We start from the raw sequence: 25,945 nt of genomic DNA on the forward strand, positions 1-25,945 counted from the left end.
GATAGGCCAAAGCAAAGAACCTTGAATTGGTAGACTATCTCTCTAAGGCTGAAACAAAGAAACTAACTGGATGATTGGTGAATTGGAATCTGGAGGTAAGCATCCTTCAGGTCTATAGGCAGGATAAAGTCATCCTTCCTGACGGCTGCAAGGACTGTGTGTGGAGTTTCCTTCTTGAATCGTGTCTTCCTAATGAAAAGGTTGAGAGTCAACAGGTCCATTACCTGTCTCCAGTCGCTTGTTGCCTTGGGAACCAGAAAGATGCGACTGTAGAAACCTGGAGAAGGGTTTTGAACTACCTCTACAGTCCCCTTTACTTTCATTTTCTTCACTTCCTCATGGAAAGCTAGAAGCTTTGGTGATCCTGGAGCATACATTGATTGTTGAAGGAGAAGCTCAGAGAGAGGAGCAGGAAGCTTGAAGGGCAGTAGATATCCCACCCTTAGAACATCTACTATCCAGGTCTCCGCCCCATACTGCTGCCAAGCTGCCCAATGGCTCACTAGGCAACCCCCAACTGAAGGCAGTGAGTCGGGAGGGATGCCCACTCTATCGTCTACCTCCTCTAGCTCTGCCTCCTCTACTGGGCCTGGAGGAACAGGGCTGAAAGGGCCACTTGTGAGTGGTCTTCTTGGTTTGAGGTGGCAAAGTCTGACGACCTCTGCGTGGTACTGCTGCACTTTGAGGTCTCTTAGGTGACGTGTAAGAACTAGTCTGAGGTCTTTGTTTGGAAGTGCCACCACAAGAAATGCCAGATGATTTCGTGACAGCTTAATGTACAAGATGATCATTATTGTCTGCTCTACACCAGTTAATTGCAGAGTCAAGTTGATCCTTGGGGAAGAGACACGGAGGCCAAGATATTCCCATTCCGTAAGGCTAAAATGGAATCCATAATGATGAATTTCGAAACTTTAGAAAGAGTGGCAGCTCTTCTTTTTAGTAGCAAATTAGCCTACACATTAGCTGTTAAGTGAGCCATGTCAGAAATCATCTTACCACCAAACTGCAACAGCCTAAAGAAGGTGGAGCTCTCTTCAGTGTTGCCCATTGAAGATGAAGAGATCTGAGCTACTGTTGTTGCCCATAAATCAAGCCATGAGGCTGCTTAGAAAGCTGATGAAACAGCTGAGGCAACTGCCTCTTGGTGAGAGATCATTGGATCCCTCTGTTTTAATCTCATCTAATGCCTGTGCCTAAACAAACCAGGTCTGGGTTAACGTGTTTAAGCTGCAAGAAAACCTTGGAGGTTGCATACAAGCGTCTACGTCTAGGCAGTGGTGAAGGAAGCAGCTTAAAGGACCTACTGGAACGGAGTGAATTATCCCTTCTGGAGACGAGAGAATTCACTTGGCTAAGAATGAAATCAGCATGCTTAGAGCATGGTAATCCCAAGGAAGACTTAGCTTCTTTCATAGGTCCTAGAAGAGTTTCAGCACCTGAAGTGTGATCCAATAAGGTAGCCACAGTTTCTTCAACTAGGTCATTACACCCACGAATAAGTTCAACGACCTCATCATAAGTAGTCACAAACTCTTGATGATCCAAATTGTCAACCTCCAGTCCACATGAATCATGATCTGGTCTATCGACTGAGTCGGGGAGGCAGAACTTCATTATTTACCACTGGAGCGTAGGCTCATTCAGGTCTGAGGACCTTCTTGGGGACCTGTAGACCTATAGAACAGGAAGTAGTCTTGTCCTGAATCCGATCCCGCCCACAGGAATGGGAGCGAGAACTGCGATGGGTAGATGAATTTCTTGATCATGTGTGTGGCCATGCAGGGCTTGAGGAACGGACACGGCCATTGGTTGGGCTGACAATCTTTGAGGAACAGTCAAGGCCGTGTGCTGAGCTGACATTTTGTGTAGAATGGTTACAGCTGTGAGATCAAGAGCATGGACAATCATGGTCACACATTGGGCTGCTGTGACGTGATGAAAGGCCATGGCCATGTGACTTAGAGTCACAGTCGTGTGGGCAAGAGTGCTGCTATTTCTCTCGAGAGGATATGAATTTGAGAGTGAGGAAAGGTTTCTGTCCAGAGGAAGTTGCTTTATAAGTGACTTCTTAACTGGAGCATAAAGATCCTTCCTACTGACTTGTTGGACAATCGATTCCTGTTCTGTGTTACGAGAAGGCCATGGACCTGGTTCTAAAGCAGCAGACACAGATGTGCGCTACACTGATGGTACTGCTGTACAAAGGTGAAGGAACAGGAACAACACACATGTTTCCTGGATGGCCGAGCATCAGGTGAAGGAGATGAAGAGCCATGGTCCAAAGACTGCCTGCGAATCTTCTTCCTAGGAGAGACTATGAAATCCTTCTTCCTCCAGCGTCTGACAGGGATGGGCGAAACGGAAGACGAAGAAGAGGCAGGAGAAGCCGAAGACGAAGACGAGGACGAGGAAGGTGATCTGCAACATCTTTTCTTGGAAATCGGAAGCTCAACATGGCCGTACTTCTTGAGAAACACCTTCAACTCTGTCAAAGAGAGCCTGGATGAGAGAGTCAGAGGGGGGAGATGTAGGAGACTTAACGGGGGGACATCGATGGAACCTGCCTGAAAGGAGACAGAACAGAAATAGGTGTTGGGAGAGGCATTGACAGGTGGGATGACATCACAGAGAACGTAGCATTAAAAACAGCCCCAAGGAGAGCTGTTGGAAGTCGAAATGATTTCACCAAAACAGATGATACGGAAACTGTCATGGCAGAAGTCGCTGTGGTACGAGATGAGCTGCAGTGAGACAAAAGGCCAGAAAGGATTGGTACCCCTGATAGGCCTAGCTATGCCCAACACTCAGACATTTTCTGCACATCTCCTCCTGAAAGAACTGTACTAGAGGGCGCTGCCTCCTCCCTCATGGGGAGGAGAAGCGTCCCCCCCCCAAAAAAATGTGGAGAGCAACATTAAAAATATGACCTCCCGAACCCTGCCCTTGAATCTTCTAAGGACGAAGCCAAAGAAGAATTATTAGGAGAATAATCTTATACTGCCTCTTACTGCCTCTTATTAGCAAATCTCTTCCATTGCTCAGGAGACCAAAGACAATACACAGAACATGGGTCACCTACCTTGCAAACGTTAGATCTGCACCTACTACAAGTGGGGTGAGGGTCAGTAGACAAAGAAGATAAGTAATGGGAGCAAGGGTTGTTACTATTGCCAGGACAACATTTCTCACACCTGGGAGGCTTACCTGAAATATGGGCTTGCATTTAGGAAGTGCAAGTAAAACACAGATCAAAAGCACAAAAAATCACACAACAAAAAAAGGAAGAAAAAATCAGAACGCCGTAGGCGTAAGCAGGCAGGAAGTGAAAAATACCGGCTTCTTGCAAAAGATAGGCACTGAATCGTCTTGCTACAAAGACAATTAGAGAGAAAACTGAATTGATGATGCATAGCTGGGGTAAAGCAGGTCGCGTAACTTCCTCCTCCTCCCCTATTGGGTGATACCAGTTGCCACCAACTCCTTGTCTTGTTTTTAACTGGACTCCAGCTGGTGCCTGAGAATTTATCCTCACGTTAAGACCAAGGTTTGTTTTGTATCTGATGGCAGTAACAGTGTGATAGATTAATTCAATCTATCAGATGATGAGGATTTTGGCTCGTTTCCTTATGGACTATGATGGACAACTTATTAAATATATAGCTGGATACATAACTGTCAATGAAGAGTCTTTGTCAGTTATTTAAGTTAAGTCTAAATTCCATTTGAAATATGTCTCTGTAAGCACCACATGACACCTTGAGATATTCTAAACATCTTGGGTGAACAGTTCACACAGGTCAGAAAACTGTTCTAGAACACACTTTTTTCATTTTCTTGCCCAAAACAGCAGTTTTTAGCCACCCCAAAAAAATTTGTAACTCCTCTCAGTGAAGTTCCCAAGTAATTCCAGACTCTGACAGTTTCTGTAATTGTCCAGCTCTTAGTGACTCTCATCTTACAAGGTGGTAAAGGAAAAGGAAGAAATCTTAAACAGCTCTAATTGAAGTTTTGGGTGCAAACAAATAAATGTTAATTTAATATTGCAGTTTTTCTAAGTTAATTAAATTTTCCTAAATATACAGACTTAATAATTCTTTTATACAGGAGTATCCTTCAGTGTGAGCTGCTTCAGTCAGTGAAGCTTGTTAACAGGGTCATCACTGTGTGTGTGTGTGTGTGTGTGTGTGTGTGTGTGTGTGTGTGTGTGTGTGTGTGTGTGTGTGTGTGTGTGTGTGTGTGTGTGTGTGTGTGTGTGTGTGTGTGTGTGTGTGTGTGTGTGTGTGCGCGCGCGCGCGCGCGCTCACCATCCCTTTTCCTTCAGCTACAAGGACAAATGTAGGAGTGGTTAGATGAGGGAATATAAAACAAGACTTCAGGCTTGTAGAGCATATCTAGAAAAAATAGCAAATTCTTTAAGTGATTTTCACCTTTCTTAGATGCTGTATACAAGCCTGAAATCTTTTATGCAGGAGTATTGCAGCACCCCCTGGTAATGGTCATTGAAGCTTCTTAACAAAATAGTTACTTAGTAGCGGGTAGGTGGGTGGTAGGGCGATGCCTAGCCACCTGTCAAAAAATAAACCCCACTTCTCTATTGGAAACATGGTTTATACAGGGATGATATGTACAGTACATTCTCCATCTGTCTGTCACACGTGGTGAAGGCAGGAACACTGGAGGGCATGGAGACGGGCCAAGGGGCTGTTCCCTAAAAGAACTGCCCTTGTACAACGTCTCTTCTCATAGAGACCATTGGGATGATTGCCACTCCACACATTCATCATACATGGCCTCTCTTGTGCACTCTTGCCCCTGACATGAAAAAGAATATGGATCTACCACTACTGGGGACATAAATTTACTACAGGGCTCACCCTTGTCCACACGACAGAAATCTGCTTTCAAAACCTCCACTGTCACCATAAGAAACACCACAAGGGGCAACAAAACACTCACATGCAAGCTACACAACACTCTGGGTCATACAAAAGAGGTTGCCCACATGGCAGGGTCACACAGAGAAAAAGGCACTGAAATGCCTCCCTTCAGCACAAAAACAACTATACACTGCATAGATCTAAGCACAGGGTTATTGGAGAAGATTAAGGCACTGGAAGGACAAGATGCTGTTGCCATAGAGAACAAAGGGCACCAACACATGACACACAACAGCAAATCTCAACTAGCATGAGATGAAGGCCAGTGACAATTGCACACCAAGATGGCTGCGAAGAAAATGGAAGAGTGAACCCAGCTTAGGTCACAGGTACTTATAGGCCTACTGGTAGGCTTTTGTTTTTTTTTTAACTCAGCAGATAGCCACAGTGCACTTTGCACTGAGTACTTTATGAAAGCATAGGTTTGTATACCTGTCAGAACAAATGCAAATTACTTAAAAAAAATTTTTTCTTTTCTTTTCTGAAAAGAAGACTACATTTTTAAAGGTAAATTGCACTTTTTCAAACATGAAAAACTGAAGTCTTTTAGATAAGGATGTACCAAAGCACAGGCCTATGCAAGAGAAGGCTTTTGAGCCTTTTTTTGTCCTTCGTATGGGGACAAGGAAGACGAAGAGGAGGAAGAACTCAATGATGAAGACAATAAACAAGAACAAGCATATTTGCACTTCTTCACCTTTCTCTGACTACAGTATACATCTTTTCTCTCTTACCATACCAGGGGACAAGGTCAAGGGGTGTCTGAAGAAATCCAGGAGTACAAGCAGAGGAAAGGACCACAGGTTTCTCCAACTAGGTCAACAGTAGTGACCTCCAAAGCTAGAACTGGAGCAGGAGACCACTTAGCAACAGTTAAGCAACCTAAGAAGGCACCAAAAGATGGATCCTGGTAATGCCCAGGAAAGGCTTTATAGCCTTCAGGTACTCCACAACTGTTATGCAATGTGAATTTGAAAGTATTTTTACAGTGAATAATGTATGAAATTCACTGATCATGGTTATTCATGAAAGAGAGAGAGAGAGAGAGAGAGAGAGACGCGGTGTTGATAGCGTGAGACCAAGTAGATTGGAGTTTCGAGTTGTAGACTAAACAACCAATGTCGAGATATGGGAACTTAAGGAGGAGCTAAAGACGTGGTTATTAAATGAAAGGTCAGCAAAATTGACCTGATTTGTTCTTGCCAAAAGTGGGAGTTGAAATTGAACCATTAAGATTAAAGTAGGCTTCCTCAAAGAGGAGGAGTTTTCTTCCACATAGGTCCAGAGCTCATTCTGATCAATTTTTAGTTAGAGTTAACTTAAACCTTTTCTGGGTAAGATCTGTGTCGCTCTCCTCTCTGAAACCAAGAAAAATTTCTAAGTCCAGTGTGGCTGGCCGTGTGAACTATTATAGTGTTATAAGAATAAAACCTAAGAAAGTGCCTGGCGAGTCACTTACCCCCTCCTGAAATAAGATAGACAGTGAAGAAGAATAATTACCAAGTTTACTGCGTTTCTACGAGTAACCAAAGTTATCGGCTAACGCAGAACTCAATACCCAGGTCTTACCAAAGTGAACAACAACAGACAGAAGCAGAGTCATTCATATTTGAGACCTCGTAACTTAAAAGTCGTAACAATAAAAGTGGTGGCAGTCTCGGAGGATTTCGCCCAGCACACATTTGAAAAACAATTTCAAGACGGTCTTCAGCAACTAGAAACATAAACACAGTAATAGAAGAGAGCAGAGGGAACGAAGCAGAAAGAAATATTCCACGGAACAGCAAAACTTGCGTCGATCGGAGTGAAAATTGACAGCGGTAAATCTCTGCCCAGTTTGAAGTTTCCGAACGTTCGCAACACTAAGATCAACAAGAAATTCAGTTTAATAATTAACTATTACAATAATAAGAACAATAGTAATAATCACGGCATAGAACAGCGGTGATTTTTATAAGAAGTATAACGAAATTTATGAGACTATCGGCAACTCGCGGCTACTCCTCGCCTATCGCAGCAAGTGAAGACTGACGAAAACAAACAGTGCTGGTGGACGTATGAAAGTCGCTAATATCTACGTCAGTTCAGTGAACTTTTCTATCGTGTACGGACTTAAATACACGAAATTCCCATATATTTTGGTCGCTAAAAAGGCGACTTAGAGGAAATTGGTGGTACCAGAGCGGCGACGAACGATAGTGAAGAAATCGGAACGGCGATACAGTTTTGGAAGCCAACGACCCGAGGTGAAGTTCGCGTCTTCAATCAACAGGAGAAAAGACACTGGTAAATTCCCACTGTCGCTAACCACAATTTGGAAGGAATTCCAAATTTTCTTCGACAAATTCAGCGAGTAACGGACTTGGAAGTCGGCCAAGCTGTGCCGATTATTGCTGGACCCCGATGACATTTGCGGTCATGTGCAATTATCGCTATCTTCAAGTGCAAGACGACACGAAGCTATCTGAATAGTAATCATTCATTCCTAGTATCGGGGAATTATCAAGAAAATTTTTTTTTCTGTGAATAATTAATTTTTTTGTGCGTGAAATTTAAACATAATTATTTTCCCTGCAGTGCACAAATAATTTTTTTTTTTCAAACATAAATAATTTAAATAATTTTTTTTTTTTTAAGAATAATTATCTGAATAATATTTCCTTATTGTTGTATGAAGGAAATAATTTTTTTTTTCATATTTAGTAATTTTTTTTTACGAAATAAAATTTTCGTTCACTTGGTGATAGAGATAATTCTGTTTAAATTATTCTATCATAATAAATTTTGTTGTTATACACTTGGCGCAGCATTTTTGCAGTGGAACCCAAACAACTATTATAAGTCCAAACTAATATCAGACTTTTTCAGATTGTGAGAGTCCTATGAAGGAATGAGTTGGGGAAATTGAATTTCTATTGTATAGAGGAATACAGTCAACTCAGTAAACATGAAATTGAAGTAAGTACCTGCTTCTCAAATTTTTTTTTATTCATTTTTCATTCTTGGAATCATTGAATATTTTATTAGTTGATATGAATGAATCCTTGGATGAAGTAATTTCCCGACTGCAACAGACAAGGGGCGGAGACCAGACTCAATATAACCTAAGGCCTGTACCTGAACGACTTTCTAGACAAATTAATCCTAGTAATACTAGATCCAGACGTTCTCATAGTCAGGGTCCCCCACTTAATTTACCGATAACTAGTGCGCCTAACACTTCCGTTGTAACCACTAACCCAACAAATTCGACTGTACCTAGACGCTACACCATGGCTCAAGCCGCAGTAATCACCCAAGCCACTAGATTTTGTGGAACGGTAGATAAAAGTAACGTAGATAAAAGTAGACTAGAAGAATATAATGTAAATCGATGGTTGGCAGACACAGAAAGCAGAATTTCAGCTGCCGGTGTCACAGATGAGAAAAAGAAAATAAATGAAGCACTCTTGTATGTTAGTATGGAACATGGTGATGCACATACAGTTCTTCATTCAGTACTTTTTAAGAAAATCACTCTGTTTAACGAATTCAAGAAACAGTGCTTAGTGTTTTAGCAACCAGAAGCACAGAAAGATCCATGGTACAACATAGGATCTTTCCATCATCAGAAATATGATGGTAATTGCTTAGTGTTAGCAACCAGAGTCGAAGAAGCTATAGATAGAGTGACGACAGATATGAAAGATGTAGGAATTGCTGTTGGAAGGAAAGATGACTTTGATGATGATGAAACAGATTTAGCTAGTACATCCAAGGTACTTAGATATATGTCATTAGGGCCAATCTATGATGCTTTGGGTAAGGAAGAAAGAATAGCCTTAAGGAAGTACTACGATAGGAAGCCAAATGATGGAATTGTACAAACCTTGATGTACATAGAATGGAAAGTAAAACAGAATTCATCAAGTAGTAGTGCAGATTTTACGGGAACCGTAGCTAGTGGAAACCCAAGAAATAATAGCAATCAGTCCAGTAGAAACCAATCAGGGCAAGCTAGGTCTAGGTATCAGGGAAACAGAAATTCGTTTGATAGAAATGGTGGGAACAACAATAGGAGATTTAATCAATCAAACAGAAACAATCAAGGTAGGCCGCCAAATAGAGGTAACAATGGGAATACCACTGGAACCAATGGAAATAACAGTGGAAATAACAGGCTCCTGGACAGAGGGGAGCTAGTCAAGGCCAAAATTCAGGGAATAATAGACCACAGTCAAATAGGCAGAGTCAAAATTGTGGAAATTGTGGTTATAACAACCATACAACACAGAATTGTAGAAGAAACAAATGGTGTTGAATTGCAATAAGATAGGACATTTGATCCAAAACTGTTGGTACAACAAACAGGGAAATTCTCAGGGTCTCAAAATAACCACAATACTCAGCCTAATAATCAAAATACCTCCCCAGTAACCCAAATCAAGGGGAATTCTCAGTGACAATCACAGAGAGTGCAGCAGAAAGGTCCATCCTTACAGAAAGAAATAGTGACATTGAATAAGGATGTATCCCCAACAGACATTACTCGAAGTAATGAAATAGTGTTTTCTGTAAAGAATTTTAATATGTGTCAGGAAGAGTTGCCTATCATACAAGTACACTTAGAAGGTGTACTGGGTTCCATATTGTTGGATACAGGCAGTACTGTAAGTATCATAGATAAAGGCACTTTAATAAAACATATAGGTTGTGAGCTTTCCCAAGTGAGAAAATCCTATAGGACCATAAAGGGGATTGCTGGAAAGCAAATAAGGGCTCTAGGCAATGTCATTTTAGAGATAGAAATTCTAAATAAGAAATTCAGGGAAGAGTTTGTGGTGTTGGAAGAGAAATATTTTCCAGCTCAAGCTCTGTTTTCCTTCCAGGTTATGAAAAGATGTGGAATTACACTAGATTGTAGCAATGGAAGAATAACTATCAAGGAAATTGATAGAGGAAATGTTTGCTCTCTTGAAGAAGAGGAACAGTTTCAGATAAACTTGATCACTTTACCTGAGACAACCTCATCTGAAGAAGTAGACATCCAACAGACAGAAATGGAATTTAATGCTAACCCGGGTAGGACAGTGTGTAGAAATTCAATGATAGAAGAAATAGGAGAAGATAGTCAAACTGCTTTTCAAAGCCTAGAAGCCACTCAGGAGGAATTCTCAGATAGCAGGTATGAACCTGATGACACAAGTGCATAACAAGTAGATACCTCCGAAGAACTTAATTCTTTTTCCCAACCTGACGATCCTGACACGCTAATAGAATGTAGTCACCCAATAATAGGAGAAGATTCTGAAGAGAAGTATCTCAATGAGGTGTTGCTGTTAGGCAACCTGAAAATGACAGAGATAAGTTCTGTGATACCACAATATGAAAGTTCAGATGCTACTGATGTCTGTTACACTGCCGATGTACAGAATGCAGACGAAATCTGCTTAGTTAGTACTGCCGATGATAATCTTGTAAAGCTTAAATTAAATAGTAGTGTTCTACTTCATCCACAAGGTCTGACAAAGGTTTGTCTTAGAATTGTAACAGATAAAAACCTAGGTGATACAGATGTGTTATTAGTTAATGAAGACTTACCAGACTTTGTGAAAATGGACAATTCCCTAGTAAGACTTAATGGTGGAAATTGCACGACTTATGTATATAATTATTCTGACAAGAGACTAGAATTGCATGCCGGCATAGAATTCTGTAAGGGAATTGTGATTAATAACCCTTTACTAACCATAAGTGAAAAAGTATTTGTCTCTGTAGCTGACACAAGAGTTAAATTAGAAGGGGAAGTAAATAATACAGATTTTCCTCATTGTAGGGACAGGTTAATACAGATATTAGAGAAATATCGGAATGTTGTAGCGGTAACAGGAGATAAGTTACGAAGGACAGATGTCATGCAGCACAAAATAGTCATAGAAGATGGTGCTAGACCCTTTTATATACCTAACTACAAACTTCCAATAAGTCAAAGACCCATCGTAGACGAGATGGTTGAGGAGATGAAGGAAGATGGAGTCGTAATTCCTTCTAAGTCACCTTATAATTCACCTTTACTGCTAGTTCCAAAGAAAGACGGTAGTTGGAGAATGGTAATCGATTACAGGAAATTGAATTCCCACACCGTCCCTGATCGAATGCCAATGCCAGTCATTAGTGACATGTTAGCTCAATTAGGAGGTGCCAAGGTTTTTTCTAGCCTCGATCTACTAAGTGGATATTGACAAGTTCCTCTCGATGAAGAATTCAAGCATCTCACGGCATTAAGTACTCACAAAGAACATTTGCAATTCGAGGTAATGCCGTTTGGTCTTACTTCTGTTCCTTTAACGTTTGTACGTTTAATGCTGCAAATCTTAGGAGATGTTGAAGACGTATCGGTTTATCTTGACGATGTAATAATTGCTAGTAAGGATGTAGAGAGTCATTTCAAGACAATAGAATTAGTATTAGATAGGCTCAGAAAGGCCGGATTAAAGGTAAAAATTAAGAAATGTCAGTTCATGAAGAAATCTCTAGAATATCTAGGACATGTTATCAGTGAACATGGTTTGAAAATGCAAGAAGGAAAGATTAAGGCTTTTGTGGACTATCCAGCCCCAAGAAATTTGAAGGCACTAAGAAGATTCCTAGGTATGGTAGGGTATTATCGACCTTTCATAAAGGGATTTGCTACAATAGCAAAACCATTAACTGAGTTAACTAGGAAAGATGCTAACTATGAGTGGAAAGATGAACAGGAAACAGCGTTCAAAACACTAAAGGATATGTTGATAACAGATCCTATCCTAGTTTATCCAGACTTCGAGAAGGAATTCTACTTAGCCTGTGATGCTTCAAGTACAGGACTAGGTGCCGTCTTGATGCAAAAGGATAAAACAAGGATGAGGACTGTATACTATGCCAGTAGAGTTTTGAATGCAGCTGAAAGAAATTACAGTACAACAGAAAGAGAATGTTTGGCCTTAGTCTGGGGATTACAGAAATTTAGGCACATTTTGCTAGGACATAAAATTAATGTTCTTACAGATCATAAACCCATTTGTGATCTTTTCAAGAAAAGGGCTTTTACCAATAATATGAAGTTCAATAGATGGTTCGTTAGCGTATTGGAGTTTGCCCTAGAATTTAGATACATACCTGCTAGATATAACACATTAGCTGACGCCTTATCTAGATCACAAGAAGAGAACGAGAAACAAATCACCACTCATAATTTCGCCTTCAGTTGTCAAATCACAGACCTAGATTTAGACAAAGTTCGTCAGGAACAACAAAGGGATTCTAGAATAAGGGAAGTAATTGGTAACCTCTTGCAAGGTGAGGAAAATTCAGAGTTTCAATTGATAGATGGATTATTGTACAAAACTTCAGACAAACCAAATGCTTGTTCACGTTTGTACATTCCTAATACACTAATACAGGACGTCTTAGAACTAACCCATTCATACCAGTTATCAGGACATCCTGGAATTAAGAAAACATGTAGAATAATCACTAGAAACTATTTTTGGCCTCGATGTAGTGAAGATTTGACTCTCGAAGACATACAATTTACTCTAAACAACACAGTAAATGAATCAATAGGAGAAACTCCTCATTTCCTATTGTATGGCTATGAAAAAGAGAATGCCAAATTCACTTTTGGATGATGCCGCACCACCCACTGGGACTTGATGTACATACAACTATGAGGACTATATTGCTTGGAAAACAAGACGGACGTTTGAGACAGTTAAGGTTACCAGGGCTAGGTTAAAGGAGTTACATAAAAAATCTAGTAAGTATTACAATAAAAGGTCCACCATACCCTCGTTAAAGGTAGGACAACAAGTTTATGTACTAAATCCTATTCTTGAAGGACCTAATACAAAAGTCTCGCCCAAATTCAAAGGTCCATATAGAGTTTTAGAAGTTTTGAAGTTGAATAAATTCAAGTTAATGCATGAGATTACCTTGAGAGAATCTATTGTACATTGGAACCACATTAAAGTAGTTCATTCAGAACCTTGGTCGTCTACCCAGTTGACAGATTTGTCTAATAAAGATAAGATAGATAATAAAATAGAATCTTCAATGACCCCAAGGTATAATTTGAGAAGAAGGTAATGGCAAGTGCAATGGTAAACAAATGTAATTGATAAGATTTTTACTGCTTAATAACATTATTTCAGCAAACGGATTGTTTGGTGGTTGGCAGTGAGTCAATTTGTGAACTCACTCGTACAACTAAGGAAGGGAGCCATCATCAAGGAACATGGCAAGGTTAAGATGATACAGGACCTAGCCATTGTTAAGATCCGGACGGAGTCCATTATCGATCAGAGAGAGCAGTTAGTCCAGCTGAGCAATCAGATTCAGGCAGGATTACAGTGTCCAAGTTAGAAATTTGTATGACATGCTCTCCCAGTTGCAGAGAGACATTGATAGTGTTATGCCAAGGAAAGTAGTAAAGCGATCACTCATACCCTTTATAGGCGTCTCTTTACACAATCTTTTTGGTGTGGCGACAGATGGTAATGTTGAAAAGCTAAAGGAAAGAGTGGCTCAACTTGAAAATTGGGCTTCTGAGCAGGGCACTGTCTATAATAAAGTAATAGGAAATGTCAATCAAAATCAGAAAATGATCACAGAGCTGAAAGAATTTGTGAATAGTGCACTCCATAATATTTCATCAGAAATTGCTAGAACCCATCAAACAGAAATGATGGAGCAACTGCTCACAGAAACAAGTAATTTCCTTCTGGAATACAAGGAATTACTCAATGCGATCATGATGGCAGGTAAAAACCTGCTGTCGCCTTTTCTGATAACCCCTAGTGAAATTGAAGCCATTATTCAGAAGTGTGTTGTGAACAATCACTTGAAGCCACTAGTAGAAAATATAGTGGACTATTATGGCATAATCAAAGTGAAAGTAGTAGCTAATCAAATAATCCTAGTGATCCCTTTCAATAATCAAGACATTAACTCATTGATATCAGTCTATCCATTCCCAATGGTAGTAGATAATAAGTCCATTGTGCTAGAAGGAACAGCTCGACACTTTGCCTTGCAGCATGATTCATTCCTAGTGACCGAAATTCCTGAACATGAGTTCAGGGAATGTGTCATGCTTAATGATGATGTATATGTTTGTAACATTGTGAATTTCTATGAACCCTTGAGTGCTCTTCATTGTCTAGATGATCTTGTAAACAACAAGAATGGTAAGAACCATTGTAAGTACCTACCGTTTACAGAAACATTCAAGGCTCAGATCATTGATGATGAAATTTTTGTGTTCTCAGCAAACAGATTGAATGCTAAGATTGATTGTAAGTCAAACAAAACAGAAATAGTTTTCATTAATGTGCACTCATTTTCATTTGCTTGTGAATTGGTCATTTTACATAATTTGTATTGCAAACCTACAGTCTTCATGACATACAGTTTGAATTTCACTAAAAGTGTACATCAGTTTGAAGCTAATAATGAATTTCAGCTTTCAGAACTGGAATTGGAGACATTCACAAAGCTAGAAGAGGTTCATACTTTCTTTCATACATATAAGACTGAGATTTCTCCTATCGTCTCATTCATAAATGTCATTCTTTTGGTACTATTTGCTTTCATTTCCTCTATAATTGTCAGGAAATTAATATTGAATAAGCTTACCATAATCAAAGACATGATGGACAGAATCCTTCCTAAATAGTGAAATGTTTACCATTGACTTGCACTTGAACATTTTTATGATTGATTTTTTTATTTACAATCTATGATTTCTTTGATAATAATTACAATCAGATATGTTTATGATATGTGAATTTTTACCAAGTTATCATGATTGATAACCAGAGAGTAATAGGCATTTGATATATTTACTTTGCCTTATTTTTCTGCATTTATTTTGAGTATTTGATATATATATATATACTTGTCTTGTTTTGTGTTTAGTACTATGATGCATTATAATATTTCTTGCATTTATTTGCTTACTAATGGGAATTATTGATATATATTTCTGTTGCACTAATTATTGACATTGAAGTAATTGACTATAGTCATATTTTTTCTTTGAATGTATACTATAGGCATTCATATAATTTTATTTCCATACACATGCTTACGTGACTACTTTATTCATTTTTGCATTATATTATTATTGCTGAGTTTACCTTAGTTGGTTGGCTTAGAATTAATTTTTATAGTGTTTTTATATGATGTTGAGATGGTTAGTCCTCTTACATTGATTGATTCAATTTATAATTTTGTATATTGTAGTCAATGTAGGTATGTGGCCGAGTGATGATATGCAATGTGAATTTGAAAGTATTTTTACAGTGAATAATGTATGAAATTCACTGATCATGGTTATTCATGAAAGAGAGAGACCAAGTAGATTGGAGTTTCGAGTTGTAGACTAAACAACCAATGTCGAGATATGGGAACTTAAGGAGGAGCTAAAGACGTGGTTATTAAATGAAAGGTCAGCAAAATTGACCTGATTTGTCCTTGCCAAAAGTGGGAGTTGAAATTGAACCATTAAGATTAAAGTAGCTTCCTCAAAGAGGAGGAGTTTTCTTCCACATAGGTCCAGAGCTCATTCTGATCAATTTTTAGTTAGAGTTAACTTGAACCCTTTCTGGGTAAGATCTGTGTCGCTCTCCTCTCTGAAACCAAGAAAAATTTCTAAGTCCAGTGTGGCTGGCCGTGTGAACTATTATACTGTTATAAGAATAAAACCTAAGAAAGTGCCCGGCGAGTCACTAACCCCCTCCTGAAATAAGATAGACAGTGAAGAAGAATAATTACCAAGTTTACTGCGTTTCTCTGAGTAACCAAAGTTATCGGCTAACGAGAACTCAATACCCAGGTCTTACCAAAGTGAACAACAACAGACAGAAGCAGAGTCATTCATATTTGAGACCTCGTGACTTAAAAGTCGTAACACAACCTCCCATGTAAACCCCAGAGTTGCCAGCATTACAGAAGCAGAAGTGAAAGCTGCAGAAGAGTCAGGATCCACATTAAGGGTAATTAATGGATGACAACCAGCCTTGCCATGAGTGGAGAACATGTGCTAGGACTCCTTCTTCACAAATGTATCCCCTATGCACCAAGAAGGCTGGGTATGGAAGGGTATGAAAGAGTTGAAAAAAGACACACTTGTATTATCTGCAGATGACAAGAGCGACTACTTTATGGCCTTCCTGTACAGCTTCCTGTACTTCTTTCATTGCAATGGAAACAAGCCAGCACACTCCTCGCAAAATAAATCCTCAATGCAAATTCCCTCCCATCTGTAAAAATGTTACTTTCATGATAAAATTGTTTCATATATACTTACCAAGTAATTATACTGTATACTGTAGCTATAGGTTTTCAACCACAGCAGCCTAAAAATTCAAAATTCGCAGTAGCGCTTCAATTGTTTTGTGTAGGTGAAGAGACCCTGCCCACTTACTTGGTAAGTATATATTAAACTTAATTTTATCATGACAGTAACATTTTCATATAAGTAACTTACCAAGTACTGTACTGTAATTATAGTATATAGCCAAATCCACATTGACAGGAGGTGTGATATATGGACATATTCTACTCCAAAACATTAAGAAAAGTAGCGACTTTGAAATAGAGAAGTTGCTAGCACTGATACAATGCTTCTTGTTTCCTTACCTAGTAAGAGAGCTACTGCAGGTGGATACTGCCTTTGGTTGGCGCTCATTTTAACCCATAGTGGCGTGGCAGTATAGTCATGGGTCGCCCCTACTTCACTGGGAACTTAGCAGCGAAGGAAGGTTTCTGATGGCTAGCAAAGCTTAAAAAGGTGCCCTTACCCTGGGCATAAAACCAGAATAAAAACCAGACAATGCTGTCACCTACACTGCAATAAAAAACCACACCCAAACCACTAAAAATCTGGTGGGTACTACAGGTACAATGTACCCCCAGGCTCCCCCTGGACTCGACACCCTGAATCAAGGTGAGGAGATAGAGGAGGGAAAGAGAACTCCCTATGCTTCCTCTCCCAACACCATGCCAGCCACAGATACTACAATTTTCAAACATAGTTTCCACTTCCTTCAGGTAATGAGTTGCAAAGACCGACTTGCACTTCCATTAGGTAGATTGTAAGATGGACGAGAGGGACATATTACTGTATGTCTAAAAGCAAGAGAGGTAGCGACAGCTTGGACCTCATGAGCTTTCACCTTAAAAGAAGGCAGGGTATCCTCTTAGATCCAAGAGTGTGCCTCCAAAATCAAGTCTCTCAAAAAATATTAGAGCATTCTTCAACAACTGACGAGAAGGGTTCCTAACTGAGCACCAGAGATGACTAGAGGGTCCTTTGTAGGTGATATCTAAAGGCCCTTACCAGACAAAGAAGCCTTTCTTTTTCCTCTGGTCCAAGATTGTCCATCAAACTTTGAATGGTGAAGGAACGGGGCCAGAGCTTGGAAGGGTCCTCACTCTTGGCAAGGAACCCGCGAGAGAATGAGCAGACTGCATCTCCTTGGGCGAAACCAGCTCTCTTGTCAATAGCCTGAAGCTCGCTGTTACATTTGGCTGTGGTCAAAGCAACAAGGAATAGTCTTCCTAGTAAGATTCCTTAGAGAGGCAGAACTGAGAGGTTCAAAAGCGGGACCTGCAAGACACTTTGAAACTACGTCGAGATTCCAAGAGACATCTTCAGACTTCCTTTGCTTAGTCGTATCAAAGGATTTGATGAGGTTGTTGAGGTCCTGGTTAGAGGAAAGGTCTAGCCCTCTGTGTTTGAAGACCAAACTCAACACTACTCTATACCCCTTGATGGTAGAGGACGATAACTTCTTGGAGGACCTCGGTAGAGGAGATGTTATGTCGCCTGCACCATTTCTGGAAGACTGTCCACTTGGATTGATAGATGTTGCTGGAAAACTGATGTCTACATTTAACAATAGCCTCTGCAGCTGCTTTTGAAAATCCCTTCGTTCTGACGAGACTCTGGACAGTCAGAATCCTGTCAGAGCCAGAGCGGACAACCTTTGGTGGAACCTGTGGAGCCTGAAGAAGCGGGGCTGTCTGAGAAGTGACTGTTCTTGTGGAAGAAGCCTCGGGAAATCCAATAAAAGTTGAAGCAGGTCTGGGAACCATTCCTTTGTTGGCCAGAATGGAGCAACTAGGGTCATCGAGATGTTGCGATGGGAAGAGAACTTGTTGATCCCTTCTCTGATCAGCTGAACGAAGGAAAGGCATAGACATCCAGGCCTGACCAGTTCAGAGGCATGGCATCTGTTGCCCATGCCAGAGGGTCCAGGGTCCAGGGCTGGAGAAAAGAATAGAGGAAGACAGTGATTCCTCATGCCAGAGGGTCCAGGGTCCAGGGCTGGAGAAAAGAAGAGAGGAAGACGGTGATTCCTCGAAGTCACAAACAGGTCTATGGGTGGTCTGCCCCATAACTTCCACAGATTGTTGCAGACCAAGGGGTATAAGGTTCAATCTGTGGGAAGGACTTGCTTGCGGCAACTCAGCTCATCTGCTAAGACATTCAGTCTCCCCTGAATGAATCGAGTGATGAGGGTGACTTGGATCTGCTCCACCCACAGAAGGAGATCTTTTGCGGCTTTGCAGAGGGAGGAGTGAGTGCCCCCCTGCTTGTGGATATAAGACCGGGCAGTGGTGTTGTCTGTGAACAATCACTGTTTTGTTGAAGATTTGGGTCGAGAAGGACTGGAGACCCAGATGAACAGCTTTCAGTTCCTTGATGTTTACAGTATATGAAGGTTTCTTTGTTCTGTGGACCACGTCCCAGAAACTTCTTGATCCCCTAGAAGGGCTCCCCAACCTAGGTCCGATGCATCTGAATAAAAGTCTAGGTCGGGGTTCAACAGAAGAAGAGATTTTCCTTGAAGAAGTCTTCCTTAGCACAGCCACCATTGCACGTCTGATTTGATCTCCGATGTGATGGGAAAGATGGAGTCCGGATGGGTCTTCCTGTTCCAGTTGGTCTTGAGAAAGAACTGTACAGTAGTACTCTCATGTGCAGACTGCCCAACTTCACGAACTGCTCAATGGAGACCAGAGTTCCCAAGAGACTCATCCACTGAATGGCTGAACAGTATGGGAGAGAGAAACCTGTGGACCGTGTGAAGGCAGGAGTAGACTCTTTTGGGGGATGCAAAAACCTGAACAATCTGAGAGTTCAAGATCATTCCCAAATAAAGAATCTGTGTCGGAATCAGCTGAGACTTTTGTCTGTAGATCAGAATGCCCAACTCTTCGGGAGAAGAGTTTCTTTAAGTCTCTGTGCACTTCTCCCTTCGACAAGGAATGGAGAAGCCAGTCTTCCAAATTAAGGGAGATGTTGATTCTGAGAAGATGGAGCCATTTGCTGAGGTTGGGCTGTAGAGAGGCCGAAAAGTTAATTATACCTTAGTTTTACCAAACCACTGAGCTGATTAACAGCTCTCCTAGGGCTGGCCCGAAGGATTAGACTTATTTTACGTGGCTAATAACCAATTGGTTACTTAGCAACGGGACCTACAGCTTATTGTGGAATCCGAACCACATTAAAGCGAGAAATGAATTTCTGTCACCAGAAATAAATTCCTCTAACTCTTCATCAGCCGGCCGCGGGAATTGAACTCCGGCCCATCGAGCGACAGTCTGAAGCTCAACCGGTTCGGCCAACAAAGGGCTGGAGAGGCCGAAGCACAAGGCCTGAAACTGAAGAGCTCTGTTCTGAAAAACAAACCCAAGGTACTTCGTGGCATCCGGATAGATGGGGGACATGGAAGTAAGCATCCTGCATGTCTACGGTGACCATCCAATCACCCTGGCAAATGGATGACATGACAGACTGGTTCATCTCCATACTGAACTTCGTCTTCTGAATGAAGTGATTCGAGGCGCTGACATCAAGAATGGGCCTCCAGTCCCCGATGATTTGGGGACTACGAAGAGACAGTTGTAGAACCCCTCTGATATGTGACCCTCGACTTCTTCTACAGCCCTTTTGAGAAGGAGGGAGTCGACTTCTGTGAAAGGGATGAAAATTTCTCAGAAAATTTCTAAGGACTGAAACTTCATTTCTTGGTAATAGGCTTGAAGGCCAATTTCTTGACAGATTTCAACAAGAAGCGTAGGTTAGTCTGGGGGTCTTGTCTGGGGCTTCTGCTTGCCTCCACGAAAGGGCTGAAGCTGAAGGAGTGAAATAGATTTAGCACCAAAGGAGGGGGGGGGTTATTTTGGTCACTTGGTGGACTGAGCTAGCAGATCCTGTGTTGACTTCTTTTGGAGGTCTGATGAGATCTCTTGAATGGTGGCTTGAGGGAAGAGATACAACTGGTCTAAAGGAGAGAAAGATAGAGCAAACTTCTGGGTCTGGGTGACCCCTTTCGTGGTGAAGGAGCACCACAACTCCCTTTTCTTCAAGACCTACATAGAAAAGAGAGAGGCAGGCTCTAGAGAACCATCCCTGTTGGCCTTGCTGGCATATGACAAAACAGCTAGCCAGTCTGAAGCTAGGTCCTCTGCTAGGTCAGAGCAGTCAAGGAAACTAAACACCTCAAACACCTTAAATATGTTCTTAATGAGGTGGTCTAGGAGGAGATGAAAACATGATCTTCTCTAATGCAAAGGCTGAGCAGCGTGATGAATCAACAAGTCTGGAGAGGTCCCCTTGGGAGGCGGCAGCGATTCCCAAAGAGGGAGTTTCTCCAGTAGAGGAGGAGAGGTATCTCCTATGTATCATTCTAGAGGGAGGCCAGGCAAAGGTGGCTTTGCCCTGTGCCCTCTTTAAAGAGAGCCAATCATCCACCTCCTTGAGAGCCTTCCTCGAGGAGGAGGAAAGCACCAACTTGGGAAGCCGAGCGCTGTCACCTGACTGGTTCCTCATAAGGAAGGTTGAGGCTGGAAAAACCGGAGCAGCAGGTTCGAAGAAGTCAGGAAAGCTGGCCAGAAGATATCTAAGGAGGGAAGCATAAACCAAAAGAGGAGAAGGTGCTTGATCAAAAACCTCTTCATCTGAAGAAACCAGTGACAGAGACACATCCTAGGAGGCTTTGGGAGCAGTGGGGGCTTTCTGTGAAAAACCCATAATAGCTGCCAGCTGATGCTTAATTGGTTTCAAGGAAGAGTCCTCCTGAACTGAAGAGGGAGTCTGAGGTGTCAAAGGTGGTGCCATGCGCGCGAGAGCTGGTTCCAGGTGTACAGGAGCTGGCACCACAAGCTTGGGAGCTGGAGGCTGACACTTGAAAGCGGGTGCTGAGCATTCTGGTGGCAACGGGTGTTTGGAGGCAGAGAGGTGCTTAGATGAAGATGACTGTCGCCTGAGCAGGTCTTTCAAGCGCTTGGGGGCCAAAAAAGGCGCTCCACATACAGTGGAAATGAATCCAGGCTGTCCCAGCCTGACACAAGGTTGAGCCGAAGTAGAGGCAGAAGGAGGCTCAGCGAAGCTGCAGGAGGGCTGAGGGTTATGACTGGCCTCTCTATACCTCTTGACTGAAAGGGGTGCCTCTTGACTGGAAGAGGGGTGCAGAGGCTCAATCTGATGAGGGGTGACTACCCAATGGGTCTGTCAACAAAACCCACTGGCCTCCCTTGGACCTGGCCTCCCCTTGGACCTCCCGGTATGTCTTCTCCCAGGTTAAGAGGAGCGGGACAGGGACCTTCGTCTAGAAGCACCAGTGGGACGGGTAGCCACCTCCTCCACTTGCACTCACTATGCACATTAAACGACACTTTTTCTGAAAGCATTTTTAGGGATGCCCCTAATTCAGCCACTACACTGACTACTACATTAAGCTTCTGATCGAACCTTTATTCAAGGCTGGCAATGGGATTGGGATTGGAAGCATGAGAACCAGGCACAGGAGTATGCGGTAAAGTAGTAGGAGGGCCCTCTACATTTAACACACTTGGAATGAGAGTTGTATGACGACTTAGTTAATCTGGTCTTGCACCCCTCCCTGCAAATGCTAGAACTAGAGTCCGACAATAGGAGAACAAGCTAGAATAATGTTAACTAAATAGCTAACAAAGCAAATAATCACTGAAGGCCACAACAAAATACTTCACCAATTCCTTGAAAATACTTCCAAAAAATGATGAAGAAAGGCTGCAGAGAACACCCAATGTTAGTTGAGAGCCGGCAGAAAACCAATTGAGCTCTTTGCTACATTGGTCCTCTTCTTCCCCGAAAGTAGGCGCAGTCCTGTCACCTACACAAAACAATTAAGCGCTACCGCGAATTTTGAATTTTTAGGCTGCTGTGATTGAAAACCTATAGCTATATAATTACTTGGTAAGTTACTTACATGAAAAAGATAAATATGGGTGAGGGTCTGCACCAATGTGTGACATTAAAGAACTACCCACTCTATTTTGCCCAGTACATCTACAATGTGTAAGTACAGTTTCACTTCATATCGAGCAGCAACCACATACTACTAGAAGTCACAAATGTAATAAACAAACATGCAATTAGTCAATAACAAATATATTCATTGCTTCAGTAGCAAAATTTGGGATACAGAGGTGAGGCATCTGGCAAAAGAAAGCAATTACCAATCGAGTGGACGGTACCCCACTGCTCTCATGACTACTGCCAATTAACTATGCACGTTACCAAGCTTAAACAACTGTTGTTCATATACAGACCAAACCTTTTGGTCTTAACATACGGGAAAATTCTCTAGCACCTGCTGGAGTCCGTTTAAAAAATACAAGGAATTTGGTGGCATCGGGAGCTGCCCAAGATGATGGTAAGGAGGCGTAGCCGACCTATCTTAACCCATCTTGTCAGTTTTTTCTTGACCGCCTTCAGATCAGGTTGTGTTGCTGCACTCTCTGCCTAGAAGCCAGTTGTTTTCACTTCCTGCCCGAATTACGTCATCAATCCTGGTTTTTTATTTTCTTTTTGTTGTGTGATCTGAGTGATTCTGTTTATTTGTGCATTTACTGCTTTGAATATGCAAACCCATGACTCATTGAAGCCTTCCAAACCTCAGAGAAATGTCCTGGGGTTAATGGCAATCCCTCCTCCCGTTTTCTGCCTTCCTTTATGAAAGACCCCCATTCTACTTGTAGCAGGTGTAGAGCTAACATCTGTAGTGTAAGTAACCCAAGTCCTGAGCAATGGAAGAATTTTGATAAGAAGAGGAGATATAGAAGGAGTTGGCTCTGCCATCTTGGGAAGGCTTTGTTTCCTCGGTGTCAGCGTCTGCATCTTTTCCTTCTCATTCTGGCTCTTCTCTACCAATATCTTCTCACGTTGCCGCTTCTTCTCATGAAGATTTTACTCCCTCGCATTCTTCCATTGCTTTGGCTTTAGAAAATTTGATTGCGGGTTCAGGAGATCTTGTAATTGATCTGGCTGCCCTGTTCTCCTGGGGGGAGGGGGTTTACCTCCCCCAGGAGGGAGGAGGCTGCTCTCCCTTATACAGTTTTTTAAGGAGGTCGTTTGCAGATGACTGAGTACTGGGACTCTCTAAGCCTACCAGGGGTACCAACCTTTCCGGCCTGTTGTCTCACTGTATGTCCTCCCACATTCCAGTTTCATCCGCCATGTCAGTTTCCAAGTCTACTGTCTCAGCAACGTCATCTCATCTTACTACACCTTTCCCCTTGTCGACCGCCAGAGCATCAGTGGTGTCTTCTCAGCTGTCAATGAGTCTCTGCTTCCACATCCGTACCTCCTGATTCTCTCTTATCCAGACTATTTTGATCAAGTCAAAGGTATTTTCACAAAGAGGTTCCGTCATTCAGAGATCAAGAAGAGACGTCGTAGATCCCCTTCTTTGCTGTCGTCTTCATCATCATCCTCTTCATCTTCATAGCCTGCTCCATCCATGCCTGTCAGACGTTGGAGGAAGAGACTTTGTAGCCCCTCCACATAGGAAGATTTGTGAGATCTCCTCGGAGTCTCATTCTTTTTCTCTGGTAGTTGTTCTATGTTCAACCAAACATGCCCGTGCCAAACTCATTCATGGTTCTGCCCAAGTTACCTCTCAGATCCATTCTTCCGTCGAGGCACAAGCACGTGTTCCTTTTGCCATTTTCAGTGTCCCAGGGCCAGTTGATGACTCACGTGCTTCGGTGATGTTAGACAAAGATTCATCTTCTAAGACCGCCAAACTACAGATTGTGCTCCTCCACAGAAGATATCTGTTGTTTCTACTCTAAGTCTCTAAGTGCAAGTGTTCCTCAGATCCGTAGGAAGGACAACAAGGCCACCATCAAGAAGCTGAAAATGCAGGATCCCTCTCCTTGGAGGTATACTTCTGCTCACAAAGATGTCTCACTTACTGGAAGCCCTTCGAGGCCGTGCAACATTCCTCAACCTTCATCATCACGTCATCGTTTCCATTCACATTCCCCTAGAAGAGGCCGTGTTCAGTGTTCTCTCTCACATGGATGTGACCGTGATTCACATTCCTGTTCACGTGGCAGTGACCGAGCTACATGTAACACGATTTCGCTGACACAGACATCACCATGATTCATGCGGCAGTGACCGAGCTACACGTAAAATGATTCGCTGACACGGATGTCACTGTGATTCAAGCGGCAGTGACCGAGCTACACGTAACACGATTTGCTGACACAGACGTCACCGTGATTCACGCTTCTGTTCTCATGGCTGTGACTAAGCTACACGTAACACAAGTTGCTGACACGGACATGACCATGATTCACATTCCCATTCACATGGTCGTGACTGACCTAAACATAACACAAGTCCTGCACGGCCTGCTAATAAATCACGTCATTCATCTCTTCACGACCAGCAGTCTTGTTCACACGTTCACGACTGTGATTCACACTCCTGTTTGCACTTCCATGGCCTCATAACCTACCACAACATTCATCATCTCATTATAATCCTCATTCTCATTCCCGTGGGACAGGATCGAGAGCAAGACAAGGTTCCAACTTGCCCTAACCCCCAAGAAAGTCTTAGGCCCTGAAAGAGCCTATGCTCCAATAATAAATCAAGATGTTTCAACTAGGCCCGACTTAGCCGACAGGCCAGATCATGACTCTCGAGGCCAGATGTAGCGGATGCAGACAATCAAGAGTTCTTAACTTCCTATGCTAAAGTTCTTGAATTAATTTGTGGTTGTAACGACTTAGCTGAAGAGACTGTGGCAACCAATTCAGATTTATCTTCAGGTATCGAAGCCTTGCTAGGGCCTATGAAAGAGGCAAAGACATCTCTAGGGTTGCCATGCTCCAAACATGCTGGCAGAATTTTTAAACAAGTGAATTCTCTTGTCTCAGGTTGGGATAACTCTTTACCTTCCAGTAGGTCTTTCAAGTTACTACCTCCTCCTCTTCCCTGACACAAATATTTTTATGCAACTTCAATTGATGTTTTGCAACCTAGTTTGATTAGGCACAGGTATATCCTTGGACAAAATCAAGGCAGAGGGCACGTCCTTTACCTTTCAGGAATCTGCAACATTGGAAGCAACTTCATCTGCCTTCCAGGCTGTTTCATGGTTAGACCTGTGGTCAACAGCAGTGTCAAAGATCTCTTCCACTGCGATGGCCACCTCTGAAGACAGTGCCTCCTTTATTAGATTGTTACAGTCTGGTGGGAAAACCATCTCTTACTTGACCCACCTACCACTAACATGTGGGCCAACTGGCTGCTTGAAAGAAATGATTCTGCCCTCTGCAAGTTCCCAAGGTTCGTAAGTACTGATTCGGTGTTAGCCTTAAGGAATGGAGATATTTCAAGTTCTACATCTCCATTTCTGAAAGACCAGCTAGATTCAGCAACTGATAGACGAAGAGCGGATAATAATGACAGGCTAGTGCATCAAGCTGTCTCAAAGTCATCCACTCCTTCTTGTGCAGACACTTCTAAATCTAGACCTCAAACATCTTCCTACGTCTCCCCAAAGAAGTCTCAAGTCACTACAGTTCTGCAGAGGGCTCGTTAACCATCTCCGTCTCCAGCCAAGAAAACTCCTCAGCAATGATCCTTTCAACCCCACTCTTCCAGACCTGGGAGATGAAGTAGAGGCTGGGTC

At 42.1% G+C, this 25,945-nt stretch overlaps 1 protein-coding gene across 3 annotated transcripts in view; it reads right to left on the reverse strand.

Annotated features, from left to right (window-relative positions):
• The window catches only part of LOC136825259 (glutathione S-transferase theta-1-like), a 138,584-nt gene that overhangs the window by 93,291 nt on the left and 19,348 nt on the right, over positions 1 to 25,945 (reverse strand). Inside the window, exon 1 of one of the 3 annotated variants that reach the window (XM_067081311.1) lies at positions 14,595 to 14,624. The exons of the other annotated variants lie outside the window; for them this stretch is intronic. Within the exon in view, the coding sequence (XP_066937412.1) occupies positions 14,595 to 14,609 (15 nt within the window). The 5' untranslated portion in view covers positions 14,610 to 14,624. Of the gene's footprint in view, positions 1 to 14,594; positions 14,625 to 25,945 lie in introns of those variants that run through there. 3 annotated transcript variants of the gene reach the window in all.

Source organism: Macrobrachium rosenbergii, chromosome 37 (assembly GCF_040412425.1).
Source record: "Macrobrachium rosenbergii isolate ZJJX-2024 chromosome 37, ASM4041242v1, whole genome shotgun sequence".
NCBI lineage: Eukaryota > Metazoa > Arthropoda > Malacostraca > Decapoda > Palaemonidae > Macrobrachium > Macrobrachium rosenbergii.